Genomic DNA, 14,600 nt, shown 5'->3' with positions numbered 1-14,600 from the left:
ACACATGCACACTAACGCTCTGACACAGTCTGAAAAATAAAGAGCGATGCTATCGAAAAGAATTAAATTCTAAATAAAAATTTTTTTTTAAAAATTGGATGCACTGCTGACATTACAATGATGTACTGAATGGACAACTTCTGCAAACAGTTTTATTCCCTGCTTTAAAAAGCGACGTGATGGACAGAAAAGGCTGAAAAAGATTAAAAAAAAGGCAAGCCACTGGAATTTGGGAATTAAAAAAATAAAAAATAAAAGAGAAAAATTAAAAAAAAGAGACATTTACTAAACGACACAGAGGTCCTACAGGAAAGTTAGGCCTATTTCCAATTAAACAATGTTAAATTCCTATTTAACACCAAGTCAAAAATGTTCCCCTTGTTAACTCAGAGATATGGAGACGCCGGTTGTTAGACTGCAAAAAAAAAAAAAAAAAAGAGAAGTGAATCATCAAGATAAAAGACTAAAGGGACCCCCCCCCTCGACACACACACACACTTCTATTTCCTGCAGTGCTTTAAAGAGAAATAGCCCACAGAAAACGTGTTGTGGAGTCCACCTTTACCCTGCATGACTAGCTGTCTGTCCTCCAGCAGCAAGGGCACACGTGAAGACTTCTTAAGTCATCCGACATGAAGTCTGGCTTGATAAGGACGCTTCAACTGCAACCCCAGAGGGGGGGGGGCAAAAAAAACTTGCTAAATTATTCACGACAGGCGATCAGGAGACGGGGCGCGTTAACTGGTTGGTGAATAACGCTACACTAATTACAGATGAACTGAGCAGCGGTAGAAAAAAAAGAAGAAGAAAAGAATGACGCGGATGAGCGGAAGCTCACCTCGGCAGGCCAATGTAAAGTCGAGTAAGAGCCGTGCACGTGCTCTCTTGACCCTCACGTAAAACGCATACGACTCGCGATTCATACATAGAAAAACGCAGGTGAGAATATCGCTGGGGTGGGGTGGGGTGGGGGGTAGACTACGTATCTACGGGTCACGGTATGCCAGGTGTATAAACTGACAGATAGTTGGAAGTGTGCAAACGTGCAGTTTTCTCTTCCGCTTCGCCTCCACATCCCAACGCCGCGTGCCGGATCCGCTCGGCCTGTCCACGCGCTAGTCGGAAGTTAGGGTTGGGTTGGGTTATGGTCGTGTTGCGCCGAGAGGTCGAAATCTGAGCCTAAAACGCAACAAGGACACAAGCCCACCACGCTGCCCAAACGTGCCAACACAATTTATTGACATGGCCGAACACAACATAACCAACGCCGTCTCTGACAAAAGTCACAGGCCCCGTGCACGATCTGAAACACGACGCCAACGCAGCAAAAAAAATAAAAAAATAAAATAAAACAAAATAAAAGCTGTGATTATCCTGTGCCACTTCAACAGGAGTAAACCACAAAGATAGAAACTTATGAGCAGACCAGGGCCAGGTCTGCAGTTAAGCTGTTACAGTCACAGGCTACCGTGAATCCTCCCAATTTCCCATCCACGGTTACGCACCTGGCGGAATGGTAGACACACGCAAACAAACAAAAAGAAAAGTTGTCGCTCAAAAATGCTTTACTTATGCACCGCATGCACGAACTGGCCATTACTTAAGAACCGTAAAAAAAGAAAAACAAAACGCCGCACTATATGTTTCCTGTGTCGGACTGGGAGTACTGGACAGCTCCGTGCGCCAGATGTGACGGCGGGGCAAAGCGCTCCGTCTCGTGCAGAGCGGGGGGGGGGGCTGTCCGTCTGGCCGCTCTGATTGGCTGCCGCTGCTGACAGCTCCGCCGGTGATTGCAGGAGGAGAAGCCCGACCCCCTTTCACTCTCGCCGAAGGACCATTCATAAACTACACGCAAAGTCCAGCGCACACAGCTGAGAGTGGACGAAAGCGGGGGACCGCGGGACAGACTGACTGTTTCCACGCGCGAGCGAGAAAGGGAGATGAGTGATCGGGGACGGCGTTTCATTCGTTAGCGCCTGCACGCGAGCCGGCCCGCCGCCCGCATCTCCGCCCGGGCCAGTGTAGAAAATGCACATGAGCGGGAGTGATATTTAGCAGCCTATTACGTCGCATCCCTATCCGCTTCCTCCTCCCTACACTGACGTCCATCCGCTGCAAAAGCAAAAGAAAAAAAGAGGGGGAAAAAAAAAGAAAAAAAAAAAGGAAAAAACTTTGATTATACTTTTTTTTTAACTGCACAGGGAAGCGTTTTGCCTCTGGCTTAACCGGTAAGCATTGGATCCGTCAACCTACTGCGACTCTCCGGTGTACAGCCCGGACCTCTGCCCAAACATGATTGCGACGCAGGCAAAGCTGGTCTACCAGCTCAACAAATATTACAACGAAAGATGCCAAACTCGCAAAGCGGCCATTGCGAAGACCATCAGGGAGGTTTGCAAAGTGGTGTCAGACGTCCTGAAGGAGGTGGAAGTGCAGGAGCCCCGCTTCATCAGCTCCCTGAGCGAGATAGAGGCGCGCTACGAGGGGATGGAGGTCATAGCCCCCAACGAGTTCGAGGTGGTGCTTTACCTCAACCAAATGGGGGTGTTCAACTTTGTAGACGACGGCTCGCTGCCCGGCTGCGCGGTGCTGAAGCTGAGCGACGGCCGCAAAAGGAGCATGTCTCTCTGGGTGGAGTTCATCACCGCCTCGGGCTATCTCTCCGCCAGGAAGATCCGATCGAGGTTTCAGACTCTGGTGGCGCAAGCCGTGGACAAATGCAGCTACCGCGACGTGGTTAAGATGGTGGCGGACACCAGCGAGGTGAAGCTACGGATCAGGGAACGGTACGTGGTACAGATCACGCCCGCGTTCAAGTGCACGGGGATCTGGCCTCGGAGCGCGGCGCAGTGGCCCATGCCGCACATCCCGTGGCCCGGTCCGAACCGGGTGGCCGAAGTCAAAGCCGAGGGGTTCAACCTGCTCTCCAAGGAGTGCTACTCGTTAACGGGGAAACAGAGCTCGGCCGAGAGCGACGCATGGGTGCTGCAGTTCAGCGAGGCCGAAAACAGGCTGCTGATGGCGGGCTGCAGGAAGAAGTGTCTGTCCATTCTCAAGACCCTGCGTGACCGCCACCTGGAGCTGCCGGGCCAGCCCCTCAACAACTACCACATGAAGACCCTGCTGCTGTACGAGTGCGAGAAGCACCCCAGAGAGACCGACTGGGACGAGTCGTGCCTCGGAGACCGGCTCAACGGGATCCTGCTGCAGCTCATCTCCTGTTTGCAGTGTCGCCGATGCCCCCATTACTTCTTGCCCAATCTGGACTTGTTCCAGGGAAAGCCGCACTCGGCCCTGGAAGCTGCTGCAAAGCAGACGTGGAGACTAGCGAGGGAAATCCTCACCAATGCTAAAAGTCTGGACAAATTATGAACTGGCCTGTTGAAATGGCGCCGGACAAAAGACATTTTGGATAACGCTTTGAAAAGGAGGAGGAAAGAGGAGCGAACTTGTACTCTCCGAGCAAATGTGAAAGAAAGAAAAAAAAGTGTAAGAAAAAAATAGAAGAGGCAAGCAAACTACAGCAAAACCTTTTACAAAATGGAGCAATTGGGCCTTTGCCAGAAGAAAGTGAAGGTACATTCTCTGCTAAATGTATTTACTCTTTTAGTTTTGTTTTAAATGTTTTCACAAAGTGAAAAAAAACAACTTTTATTTAAATTTATGCACAGAATCTTTACGTGAAAGAATAAAATGTAGCGTGCCAAGTTCGAATCTTTTCATTATGTGACTAAAAAAATGAAATGCTAATAAAACGTGGTAAATTACATTACGACTTGGCCTCGTGTGTCTGGACGTGTTTTGACAGCTGGGATAGCAGAGAGGGAGGAAAAAAGCACACCTTCCTATTTATTTTTTAATTGTTTGGTAAAAAGAATCAAACTGTTCAATAAAAAATAATAATAGCCAAAACAAAACCGATTGCTATACACACTAGAAAGGAAATAGAGATAGAAAAAAAAACACATGTTGAGGAATGAATAACATGGACAAGGCTGCCTCGAGCTCAGAGGTCGTTTCAAGGTTCTTAACGCGTTGAATCGGATACAAACTGATACAAACTGATACAACCTGATACAAACTATCTCGTGCTACTTACGCGGGCCACAACAACAGCTGACGTAGTTACAAACAAGTTGTTGCCATTGGCTTTAATGCAAAACCGAAACCACAATCTGATAACGCAACTTCTCCTAAATAGCCCACAGTGCTAGAAATGCTGTCACCAACCAACATTTGACAACCGTAACGAAGACTTTTATTTTTGTTTTTTAACTCTAAAATTATGCAAGTACACGTATTTTAACAAGTTATCCACAAGAGAGGAACGAAAGTGACAAAATTAACAACCACCTGTAGGTGTTGGCTACAATTCCCAACTCTTAATTCAAACGCTTGTGTTATTATTGTTGTTGTTTGTTTTGTTTTTTTTGTTCCTTCATCCTGAAGACAATCAGTTTGTCCTCGTTGTTTATTCTGAACCCCTGGCTGACTGAGATCATTTCATTTCGTGTTGAAGTGACACTGATGAGCCAGGCTAAGACTTACCCCTCTGCTTTACGGTGGCTTCTCGTGCTAATGCTGGTTTTAAATTACTACACCAGTAAGGAAAAAAATAAAATAAAATAAAAAAACAAACTTTCAGTAATAACCAATAATATTTTTGTTTGTTTAAAAATCTCACACAGGCTTAAATAAAACTTTCGAGAAACAATCACCAAGGCACAGTTGTTAGTACGGGAGGAGAGTTGTTTAACCAGCTAGCACCGGAGCAAACTAAACAACAAGCATCTTTAAAACAAGGGGAAAACGGTCTGATGTAAAACCAGCAAACATTCAAACGAAATGTGTACTCTCCGAGGACTAAATGCTTGTTCTTACAGGACAATCAGATGTTCACATTAATTAACAATAATGATAATAATAATAACAACACTACTACTGCTAATAATAATAATAATAATAATACTGCAGAATAAATTTGGTGACATAAAAATTGCGTTTCAACTAACTGCAACAACAACCACCAAAAAAAAAAAAAAAAAAAAGCATTTTTATTTACTTGTGGTCTTTACAAGGAGGCTATGGGCCATCTAACCTGCTTCCACAATCAAGTGAGTGAAGCTCGCCAAGAGGCGGATGGTTCAGAAGGGGACAATTTCAATCGGGGGTTTTTTTTTTTTTGTGGCTCTGTCAATGTAAACTCAAGCCCCCCCCCCCCCCCCCCCCGTCTTACCTTTGGGTCGATGGCCTTGAAGGCCGGATCCTCCTCGTCCACCTCGAAGTACAGCTCTGAAGCGGTGATTGACAGCGTGCCTCTCACCGCCACGGCCGGAGAGACCAGCTGAGCGCTGCTGCTCAGGTTTACCGGGCCTGCGAGACACCAAAGCAGCCGGTCAGCTCGCTCACGTGCTACTCCCCCCCCCCTCTCTCTCGAGAAACCGCAACGGTCCACGTAACGCGAGCGCACATCAAACTCACTCATTAACTCTGATGGCTCGTTTATTATTTATTATTATTATTTCCATTTTTTTTTTAAAACTCGCTAAGGCTGCATCATAACACAACAGGGAGCACGCTTTGGGGCCTATACAACGTTGATCAAATAAACGAGGAGAGTGTTTCTGAAATAGGGGAGGGGGGGGGGACCAAAACATGACAGATTCGTGAAATGCGCGAGACCTCGCGATGAGGCTAAAAAATGGCTGCTTAACGCAAAACGTTGAAATTGGGACGTGCTATATATGCGTATACACGTGTATCGTGTTGCTTCTTTTTGTCCGTAAGGTTTTTCGCGCCGTACCAACCAGGACTCGGGCTACTTAACGACACACATTTAACGCCCATTTCTATTGGCTCTTGTCGGCGAGGTCGACTGCACGCGCCAAAATAACATGTCCAAGTCGAAAACCTTCAGAGGTCTGTCAAAACTAGACTCGGCTGTCAATCAGAGGCCATTGATTTCCTTTGCCGGCGCGAGGGGGTCTGTTTAATCTCTCATCAATCTTAATTTATGCCAATATATGACAATGAGCTGTCGGCTCAGGGGAGCTCCGGGCTTAAACTCTGCCCGGCTCCTCGGCATTGTGTCGGCACATGGTGCAGTGCAGAGGAGGCAGCTCGGAGCCCGGGCTGATTTCCCTAAGCACCCCCCCCCCCACCCGGCTCATTCAGACGGCCGGGGCATAAACACACACACATGCTCATTTCTCCGCCCGCCACCTCGCGGGTATTAACACGTTATCTCGCTGTGATGTTTTGTTTTGTTTTGGGTGGTGTTTTTTTTTTTTTTTTTTTTTAACCGATCACTCAAAGCAGTGCGATTACACCTGAGCCAGACAGCTGCCGGAGAGGAGACGGTGAGGGTCCGGGTCGACCCTGACCCTCCGTTCGACTCAGAACACGAGTCTTTTTATTCGTCAGGACACAACCTTTAATCCCACTGTCATCCTCCGGCGTTATTATTATTATAATAACAGCCTCGTTCGTGCGGCTTAGTCTGCCATAGGCGGGTGTAGCGCTGCGTATAAAGATGCGGGATTACTGGGCAATCCCATTACCAGACTGTGATATTCAATTAAGGTCGATCAAATAATAGGAAGACTAATGGTGATGGGGCAAAAAATGAGACAGACTGTCCTTAATTGAAATAATGCTGCTGGACTTGGTGATGGTCTTTATTTGTACATTTTCAAATGGTGGCTCAGTATTATGTTGTGGCTCTTGAATCAGAAAATGCCAAATATTTCAAGTTTAAATATGCACTAAAAACCTATAGGTATTATTTATTCATAACATATATATATATAGATAATGTAAAATATAAAGGTTTTCTGTGCTTTAATTATCAGTATTGTCTGCAACCCCCCCTCCATCCTGACAGACACACACACACACACACACACACACACACACACACACACACACACACACACACACACACACACACACACACACACACACACACACACACACACACAATTGCCTATCAATGCAAATCCAAAGCAATCATTGGCTCATAATGAGAAAGCCTTGTCAGGGGTAATGGTTTAAGAAGGTGATCCCCTCTCATTAAGAAGTTGGAAACCCGTTTGCCAGCACATGAAAAGCCCATATGTGAAGGGATGCGGGGGAAAATCAGGCAGTGGGAGGAGGGCTTGAGATGCTCTGTGAGAAGTGCACGAGGGACCCGAAGAGGATGAGCGACGTTACCTGTTAAGTTCTCCAGTTCTTTCTCCTCCAAGGATGATAAAGTGTCATCGTCTCCGTCCAATAATATCTCACTTTCTGAGTTTTGGTTTCCCAGAACTTGACTTCTGATGGACTGCTTTCCTTTGAGGAGGTCTTCTTCGGACGCTGAAGAGGAGAAAAAGGTATTTTTCCCCCCCAAAATATATCATAGCTGCATAATATAGACATTATTAGCCACAAGTGTTGTTTATGAGATATATCAAGTTTTATCAGTCTCTCTCTGAGCAAAATTTAATAGCATTTCCAAGTTTTCATGAGGTATGTCATTTGAATTTGCTATGGTAATAATGATTTCATGTGCAGCGAAATCTATAAATCTATGCAAATAGTAAAATCATGACAACATGGCAGTCGGCTCTAATGCAGTACGCTGGTCAGCTTCTGGAAAATAAATGTTAAATTATGCCAATTTCGCATGCAGGCAAGGCAGTTGTGCCGTTACTAAAAGTTTAGATTACTCACAAATTAAAAGTTTAGTTTACTCACAAATTATTACTATATTATTATATTACATCAGCCCAACGACCAAGTTCACTTTGACTGGTGACCCACTGTGGCCGTTTCATCTACTATCTCCCCTACTAATCTTTAAACTGAATTATAACCGTGTCCGGCCAATCGCTCGGGGCTACGGCGTTAACCCTTTGCAGCAGCCGAGCTACAGTGCATTGACTTTCTTGATTGCAATGATTTTTCAGAACAATGCCGTTTCAAAAACCGGCCATGGGGCGCCGCCACAAATTTGCAACAGCAAACCGGAAAACAACAGATACAGCATGACAGACGCAGAGGACCGGCCTAAGCATAGCTCCACACGTACAGCTTGAATTACTCCCTTCTAAATGCATCAAAACAACCCCCCCCTACCCCTACCCCCCCCCCCCAAGAGATTAGCCAAACAAAGTTAGGGCCACAAACCGGCCATGCTAATGTCAACTGCATGCGAGCCGAGGCTCCGAGTGGATTATTTATGAAAAACGGTAATCTGCAAACATTTACAGAGCTCTCTGTGCAGCGCGTTGCAATGACCTACAGACGCAAGTACACACGCAGCACAAAGCGAAGACTGGCAACAAGTCTTCCTACGCTGTAAACGTAGCTGGCAATATACTGGACACTCTGCAGCTTGTGTGTGTGTGTGTGTGTGTGTGTGTTTGCATTTTCCAATACACCCCACCTGCAGAGGAATACATTTTAATGCATCAAATGAATGAAAAGACAATTTGACCTATTTTTCTTTTCTCTTTTTTTTTTTTACTTGCTGGCTGAAGGGCAGATCAGCTGAATTTCCTCATCGTGACAAACCGCATCGTGTTTGCCGCGTTCTTTGAAAACGCACGAGGAGTGCGGCTGAAAAATCTCTTGTCATGGAAAATATGCAGCTCCACTGATATTTAGAATGGCCTTCCTGTAATTAAGCCCCCCTCGAGAATTCTTTAGTTAGCAGCGGCGAAATTACTACCAGCTCCTCTAATACGTACCACATGCAACTGTATTCACACCGAGCAAGTGGACTTCGGGGTGCTTGTCAGAAGCGGGAGCTCGGGAACAGACATGTATTTTGAACTTCTGTACATTCCATTATAAACACACTCGACATCTTTCACCCGCAGACTCAGGTACCGCTCGCATATGAACACTTACCAAACGCAATTCGTCTGACCCTGTCGGAAGTGTTAATCATGCAACAGTAAGAAAGGCAGAGACTTGGTGTTACCCTGGATGCGGTTTCCCTAACAGCACCCCAGTAATAATAATAATAATAATAATAAAAAAAGCATGCTGTGTTAATTACAGCAAAATGACAAATCGCACTGCAGGTGAGACTGAAAGCATATTTATGTTATTAAATTGAAAATCAGATATTGTTTCTGGATATGCCATTCACAGCTCAAGCTGATTGGTCAGTATTTCCATGGTATGGATGTGTATCCATCTATAGATATAGATATTTATAGACACACACACACACACACACACACACACACACACACACACACACACACACACACACACACACACCATGTGCCATGTGTCATTCCAGTGATTTCCAACAGTGCATTTGAATTTTGCATGAATAGTATTGCACCAGAAAAAGAAAAAGCAAAGCTGAATATTCTAGCAGGCCAGGGATCACCAGGTAATGCACACACAGCTGTAGGTTATATTTTGATAGTTTACAGTTTATGCTACTATTTTGACAAATTGCAACAAACACCGGGGAGTGTTTGGCTTTAGGGACTGGGGGGGGGGGGGCTGCAACTCTGGGCGCACCTATGCAAATAAAACTATAGGCTTCCACATTTTATTCTAGTTAGCACGCCAGAATAAAATGTCTGCAAACTGCCAAGGTGCTAGGCAGGTGTGTGTTATTACCCGTGACGTGCCTCCGACCCTTTTCTAAAACTTTTCTAAAAATTTGAGGGTATTTTCGTGCACGATATCACACAATGCCATTGATGTGTGCAGGCAGCAGGTACGCCACTTTAACGCGGCGTCCTGCAGGGCACTTCAGCTTAATCGCTCGCTACGCCTCGGGCATGAAGGTGTGCAACTTGCAGCCAGGTTACACACATCCACGACTGCGTTTCCCCCCTCGGAGAGCTTGAACCAGCTACTTGTACAACTCAGCACATGCAGGGTCCAAGCAATTAAATTGTCAGAATTAACAAATTTGCTTTTAACAAGACTGTAGCCAGCAGTGTGGTCACGGGGCGAGCGCCGATAACCATGAGAGCGGCATTCGTCTTCCCAGTATTTACTCTGCCACCTTCGGTACACGGGCCCCGAACCAGCCCAGAATCCCTCCCCAGGAAAAAAAAAAGATGCCTCTCTCCCAGCCACACACGCATAACTGGCCCATTCAACCCCGCCGGCGATCACGCGCCTCGACTTTTCCAGCGCAGGACCCGTCTTGGCTGGCAATGAATGATCGCCGTTTCAGATCCGCAAGATCGAAACCTGTGTTTTTTTTCAGTGTGTTTTATGGAGAGGAGATGTTTTATGGACATGCGGCCTTTGCTTTAAAAAAAGAAAAAAAAAGGAACTCCATGTTTAATGAAAACATTTAACATAAACCATAAAACACCCCCCCCTCCCCCCTCCCCCCGGTTTCGGAGATTATCCAAATCAAAAAGGATATAAATTTTAAAAAAGCGCTGCAAGTAGCCGGGGAGCAGGGGTAAATTCTGATCAAAAACTAAATATTTTCTTAGGGAGCGAGACTTTGCATTTTCCTGCTCCATCTGATGAAAATAATTACAGCCAGATACGACCTTTGCACTCCGCCTCAACGCTCAGCCCCGCGTACTCATCTTAAGCCACACTTCCGCTACAAATGTCGGGTCGTCTAAAACAAGAGGAAAGGTTACATCAGAAAATGGATGCTGTCAGGCCTCAACGTCAAAGAGCTATTTTAATGATATACTGTATTCCCATGCTCCAGTTGGGCAATGTAGTCTCCTGAGGTAGCATACCCTCGCCGCAACCGAGTGCTAGCTATTTTTACACAGACTTGACTCTGAAAGCTAATGTTGTTTTGGAGGAATTCGGCTACACTCCTAGCGAGCGCATGCGGCATGTGAAGCTGAAAAATCCTTTGGAAAAGAGTCAGAATTGAACCTCAGTCGTCTAAATTACAGATATGTGAGTACATCCAGCACATTTCCTCCGGCTTATGGATAGATAAGTGAGCAGGAGCGATGTGCTGGCCCTCCCTCGGGGGGCTTAGCGCCGCCTAAGGGGGGACAGGAGTCGGAGGCGGAGGGGACGTTAAGATCGGGTCGAGTTAAAATTCCGTCGCGAGGCAAAGGAAGAGCGGGACCCGGCGGCCCTCCGGTCCTGCTCTCCAGCTGCCTCCAGATTACAGCCATTACCGCAGCCCTGTGAGTCTCCCAGGATCCCCAGCACTTATTGCTTTTAGATCACATTCTTATTGACTCCTGTCATGTGGGGCCATTTGTCTCCGACGGTGATGTCACGTTTAGCGTGACTTTTGCCGGTGACACATCGGGGGGACGTTTTTGGCCCGGAAATGGTAGCTCTATCGGGGAGCGCAATAACAGATTGAGCTGTTAAAATGACACTCGGCGAGGCCCGACTGCAGACCCTGGTGTGTGCTGGAATGGCAGGATACTGTCCTAGCAGAAATAAGGGCTTAGAGGTGCGTTGCAGGAAAGAAATGGGGACTCCTAATGTCAATGGAGGAGCAAGCGACATCAACACTAAGTGACCCTCCGGAATTTGGGGCCGTTCTGAGTTTATCAGAAAAATCTGCACCTGCTTTTATGGGGCAAGTGCAGAGAAAACAATGGCGGCAAAGGGGACAGGCAATCGATGCTATTGATTTTAATGACAACTCTATATTCTGACTAATTGAACAATATTGACGAAGTTTTTTTTTTCTTCTTCTTCTCGAGACTCCAGTCTGTGCCTGGTCTTTATGAGGTCCCAAAGTAATTTGGGCTTGTTCTGAAACATCAGTGCAACGAAGGTCGTAATTTGAAACACATGATATTCATATAATACTATATACTGAGGCAAGATATGAATTAGAGGCACTACTATAGTATGACAAAAGTCATGACTTCAATAAATACCTCCTACGTATACACTGGGAGCATTCTGAATATATATAAATATATATATATATATATTTTTTTTTTTTTCCTTTTACATTTTTTTAAAAATTTTTGACCAGTACATTTCAGCATGAAAAACGTGTCATAACTAACAACATAGCACAACTTGCCTCCAATCATGTAACAAAAAAAAAAGAAAAAAAGGGAGGGGACGTAATCAAAGTTCAAATACCACCCTTATCACCCTTATTCAAATGCAAAATTTGCAGAGGAAGACATTCAAGAGACTGGTTGTTACTTACCTGCCATGTCTGCCACTGTTGGTGCAAGATAGGAAACGGACAAGGAAATATTCATAAAATTGTCTTTGAAATTTAACACATATTTGCAAATAGAAAGTATTATAGTGGTAAAGGACGGCCACACTCGGCCTGAGCGAGTACAGTCTCAGTATTAGTGTAGTGTTGCATAATGGGAGGCAAAGTAATAAATTACCTGTGTGAAATTCAGATCAGTGTGCTTTTTTTTTTCTTTTACGGAGTCTTGTGGCACAATAAATCTTTTACGGCAACCGTAGGGCTAATTTTTATAGCCCCTGTACCTGGTGCTACCGCCAAGTAAGCAAGGCGGGGCTCTAGAGTGGGGACGCAGGGGTTATGGCGGACGGGACTGACCGTGGTCAGCGGCGGCTTTGAGCGTAGCCTCCGAGTGCGTGGATCCAAAGGGGTTCCTGATGAAGCGACGACGGCGCCTCAAATCGTCCTCCCAGTAGTCCAGGCGCCAGAAATCCCTCGGCCGGCTGCAACGAGACAGAGGTAACACATGTGTTAGCAATTACCAGCCAGCATGGTGTAGCAACCCAGCGTTAGTGCTCAGTCCAGCCGAGCATACATAAAGCCAGCATTGTTTTTACCGCTTTTTTTTCCTCTTCTTCTTTTTCTCCTCCTCCTCCTCCCTACTGCATCATTTTTTTTTCACCCTCTCGTTTAAAACACTGATTTTGGACACGAGCTCAGAACCCTGCCGACCTTTATCCCCGTCCTTGACAACGCCATCCTCTTATCAAATGCTATGTTTTGGTGTCTCTCTTTTTGGTTTTCCCCCCCGTTCTGTTTGCATTGACTCTCTCTGGGAAGGTGAACGAAGCCCGGGGTACGCCACGGAGGGGCAGGGGGGCAGACGGGGTGATCGTTTTCCACACTCTCTGGTGGCGCGTGCTCCCATTCCAGGCTCATTTCGGGCCCAGCAGGGCACCTCTTGTCAGGACCTGGCCACGGCCGGGCGAGTAAGAGAGAAGGTCATTACAAATACAGGGGAGCGGTGGATAGCATTACCAATATTAATCAATGTCCGCGGCCTCCATTTTTCTTTTCAATTTACACCTCCCTTTACCAGACCTGGTCAGTAAATCATTCTGACTGACTCAGGGGGAGGAAAAAAAAGTGTTAACTTTTAATGAGGAGACACTGTTATGTGTAGCACTGTGCATGTACACTACCTGTCTATAATGACCATATTTTATTTTAAAAGTGGTGAAGAAAAAATTCATATTCATTTGGCTCACAAGCACAATACAGAACAGCCAATAATTTTTTTTTCCCTCATAATTTTTCTTAGCTCATTTAATCTGGGAGACTGTTTTGACTCGGTAGCAGGCGCCTGGGTAGTGTAGCGGTCTATTCTGTTGCCTACCAACACGGGGGTCGGCGGTTCGAATCTCCGTGTTACCTCCGGCCTGGTCGGGCGTCCCTACAGACATGATTGGCCGCGTCTGCGGGTGGGAAGCCGGATGTGAAGAGTAGGGTAATTGGCCAAGTACAATTGGGGAGAAAAGGGGGGGGGGAGTAAATAAAAAAAGTAGAGTCAGCAGTTAGAGAAATTCAAGTGTTTCTGACTATGATTGCAACCGTTTCCCAAATTGTCTGTGACTAGTACACATGGCCATTGCAACTCTAGTTAATGGTCATGGAAATTTGCATATGAAACCGATCACTGGTTTCGGTCGTTGTGCCACTGTATTGTTTGTAAGGGTGGGGATACCTGCAGTCAGTTGAGACTGAAGAGGTCACTTAGATGAGTGATGAAACACATCGGTCAACAAACATCATGTCCAGATGAACTGACTCAACTTCCTGTGATTTCCGACTGGCATCATAGAGCGAGCGCTGCACAGTAATCACATCACAAGTTAAAAATGCATGTAAAAAGCTGCTCATCTGGTAAAACCAAGTCGGATTGTTTTTCTGTTTTCCTTGTACACCCCCTAACAACCGTGCTCTTCCATGGGAAAACACAGCCTACAGGTATTAATGGCGTTCGTCTCACATGGATGTGGCAAAAAGCAAACACACCGGTCTGTCTCCAATGAAATTCAATTCTGGGATTGTCTGACTCGGGCCGCATCCATTTCACATGTGCCGGATGCTCTCGCGATAAAAAGAAAAGAAAAGAAGGAACCTTAAAGTTGTGTGTGTGAATCTGTATTTAGGTTTACACGGAGGTTCTGCCGAGGCTGGATTCCGGTTGGTGTCTACTTACAAATCGCCTCGGCGTTCACTTGGCACTAAATTATGACGGTTTGGCAAAATACATGTCTTTAAGTCCATTGTGCTATGTCAAAGTGAGAGAAAGTTTTATTGTGCAACAGGGCCCCTGCACCCAAGAAATATAAATCAGGATAACAGCCACCTTAGAAACCTCTAGATACACCCCGGGTTTTATGCTGACATATACCACTGACAAACCTTCGGCAAGCGTTCACGTCCGAAG

At 45.8% G+C, this 14,600-nt stretch overlaps 2 protein-coding genes across 2 annotated transcripts in view; one reads left to right on the top strand and one right to left on the bottom strand.

The window, feature by feature from the left end:
• lrba (LPS responsive beige-like anchor protein) overlaps nt 1-14,600 on the bottom strand; it is a 242,055-nt gene that overhangs the window by 68,002 nt on the left and 159,453 nt on the right. Inside the window, exons 37-39 of the mRNA XM_056279765.1 lie at nt 12,506-12,630; nt 7,213-7,356; nt 5,237-5,373 (exon numbers count right to left, since the gene is read on the bottom strand). Of these exons, the coding sequence (XP_056135740.1) occupies nt 5,237-5,373; nt 7,213-7,356; nt 12,506-12,630 (406 nt within the window). The remainder of the gene's footprint in view (nt 1-5,236; nt 5,374-7,212; nt 7,357-12,505; nt 12,631-14,600) is intronic.
• On the top strand, nt 1,868-3,753 carry mab21l2 (mab-21-like 2). Its single transcript, XM_056280066.1, has one exon. It carries the CDS (start codon nt 2,293-2,295, stop codon nt 3,370-3,372), a length of 1,080 nt encoding a protein of 359 aa, XP_056136041.1. The 5' UTR covers nt 1,868-2,292; the 3' UTR covers nt 3,373-3,753.

This window comes from Lampris incognitus, chromosome 5, assembly GCF_029633865.1.
Source record: "Lampris incognitus isolate fLamInc1 chromosome 5, fLamInc1.hap2, whole genome shotgun sequence".
Taxonomy (NCBI): Eukaryota; Metazoa; Chordata; class Actinopteri; order Lampriformes; family Lampridae; genus Lampris; species Lampris incognitus.
Note: the sequence above shows the minus strand (reverse complement) of the source record. Positions and strands in the feature narration are given on the sequence as shown.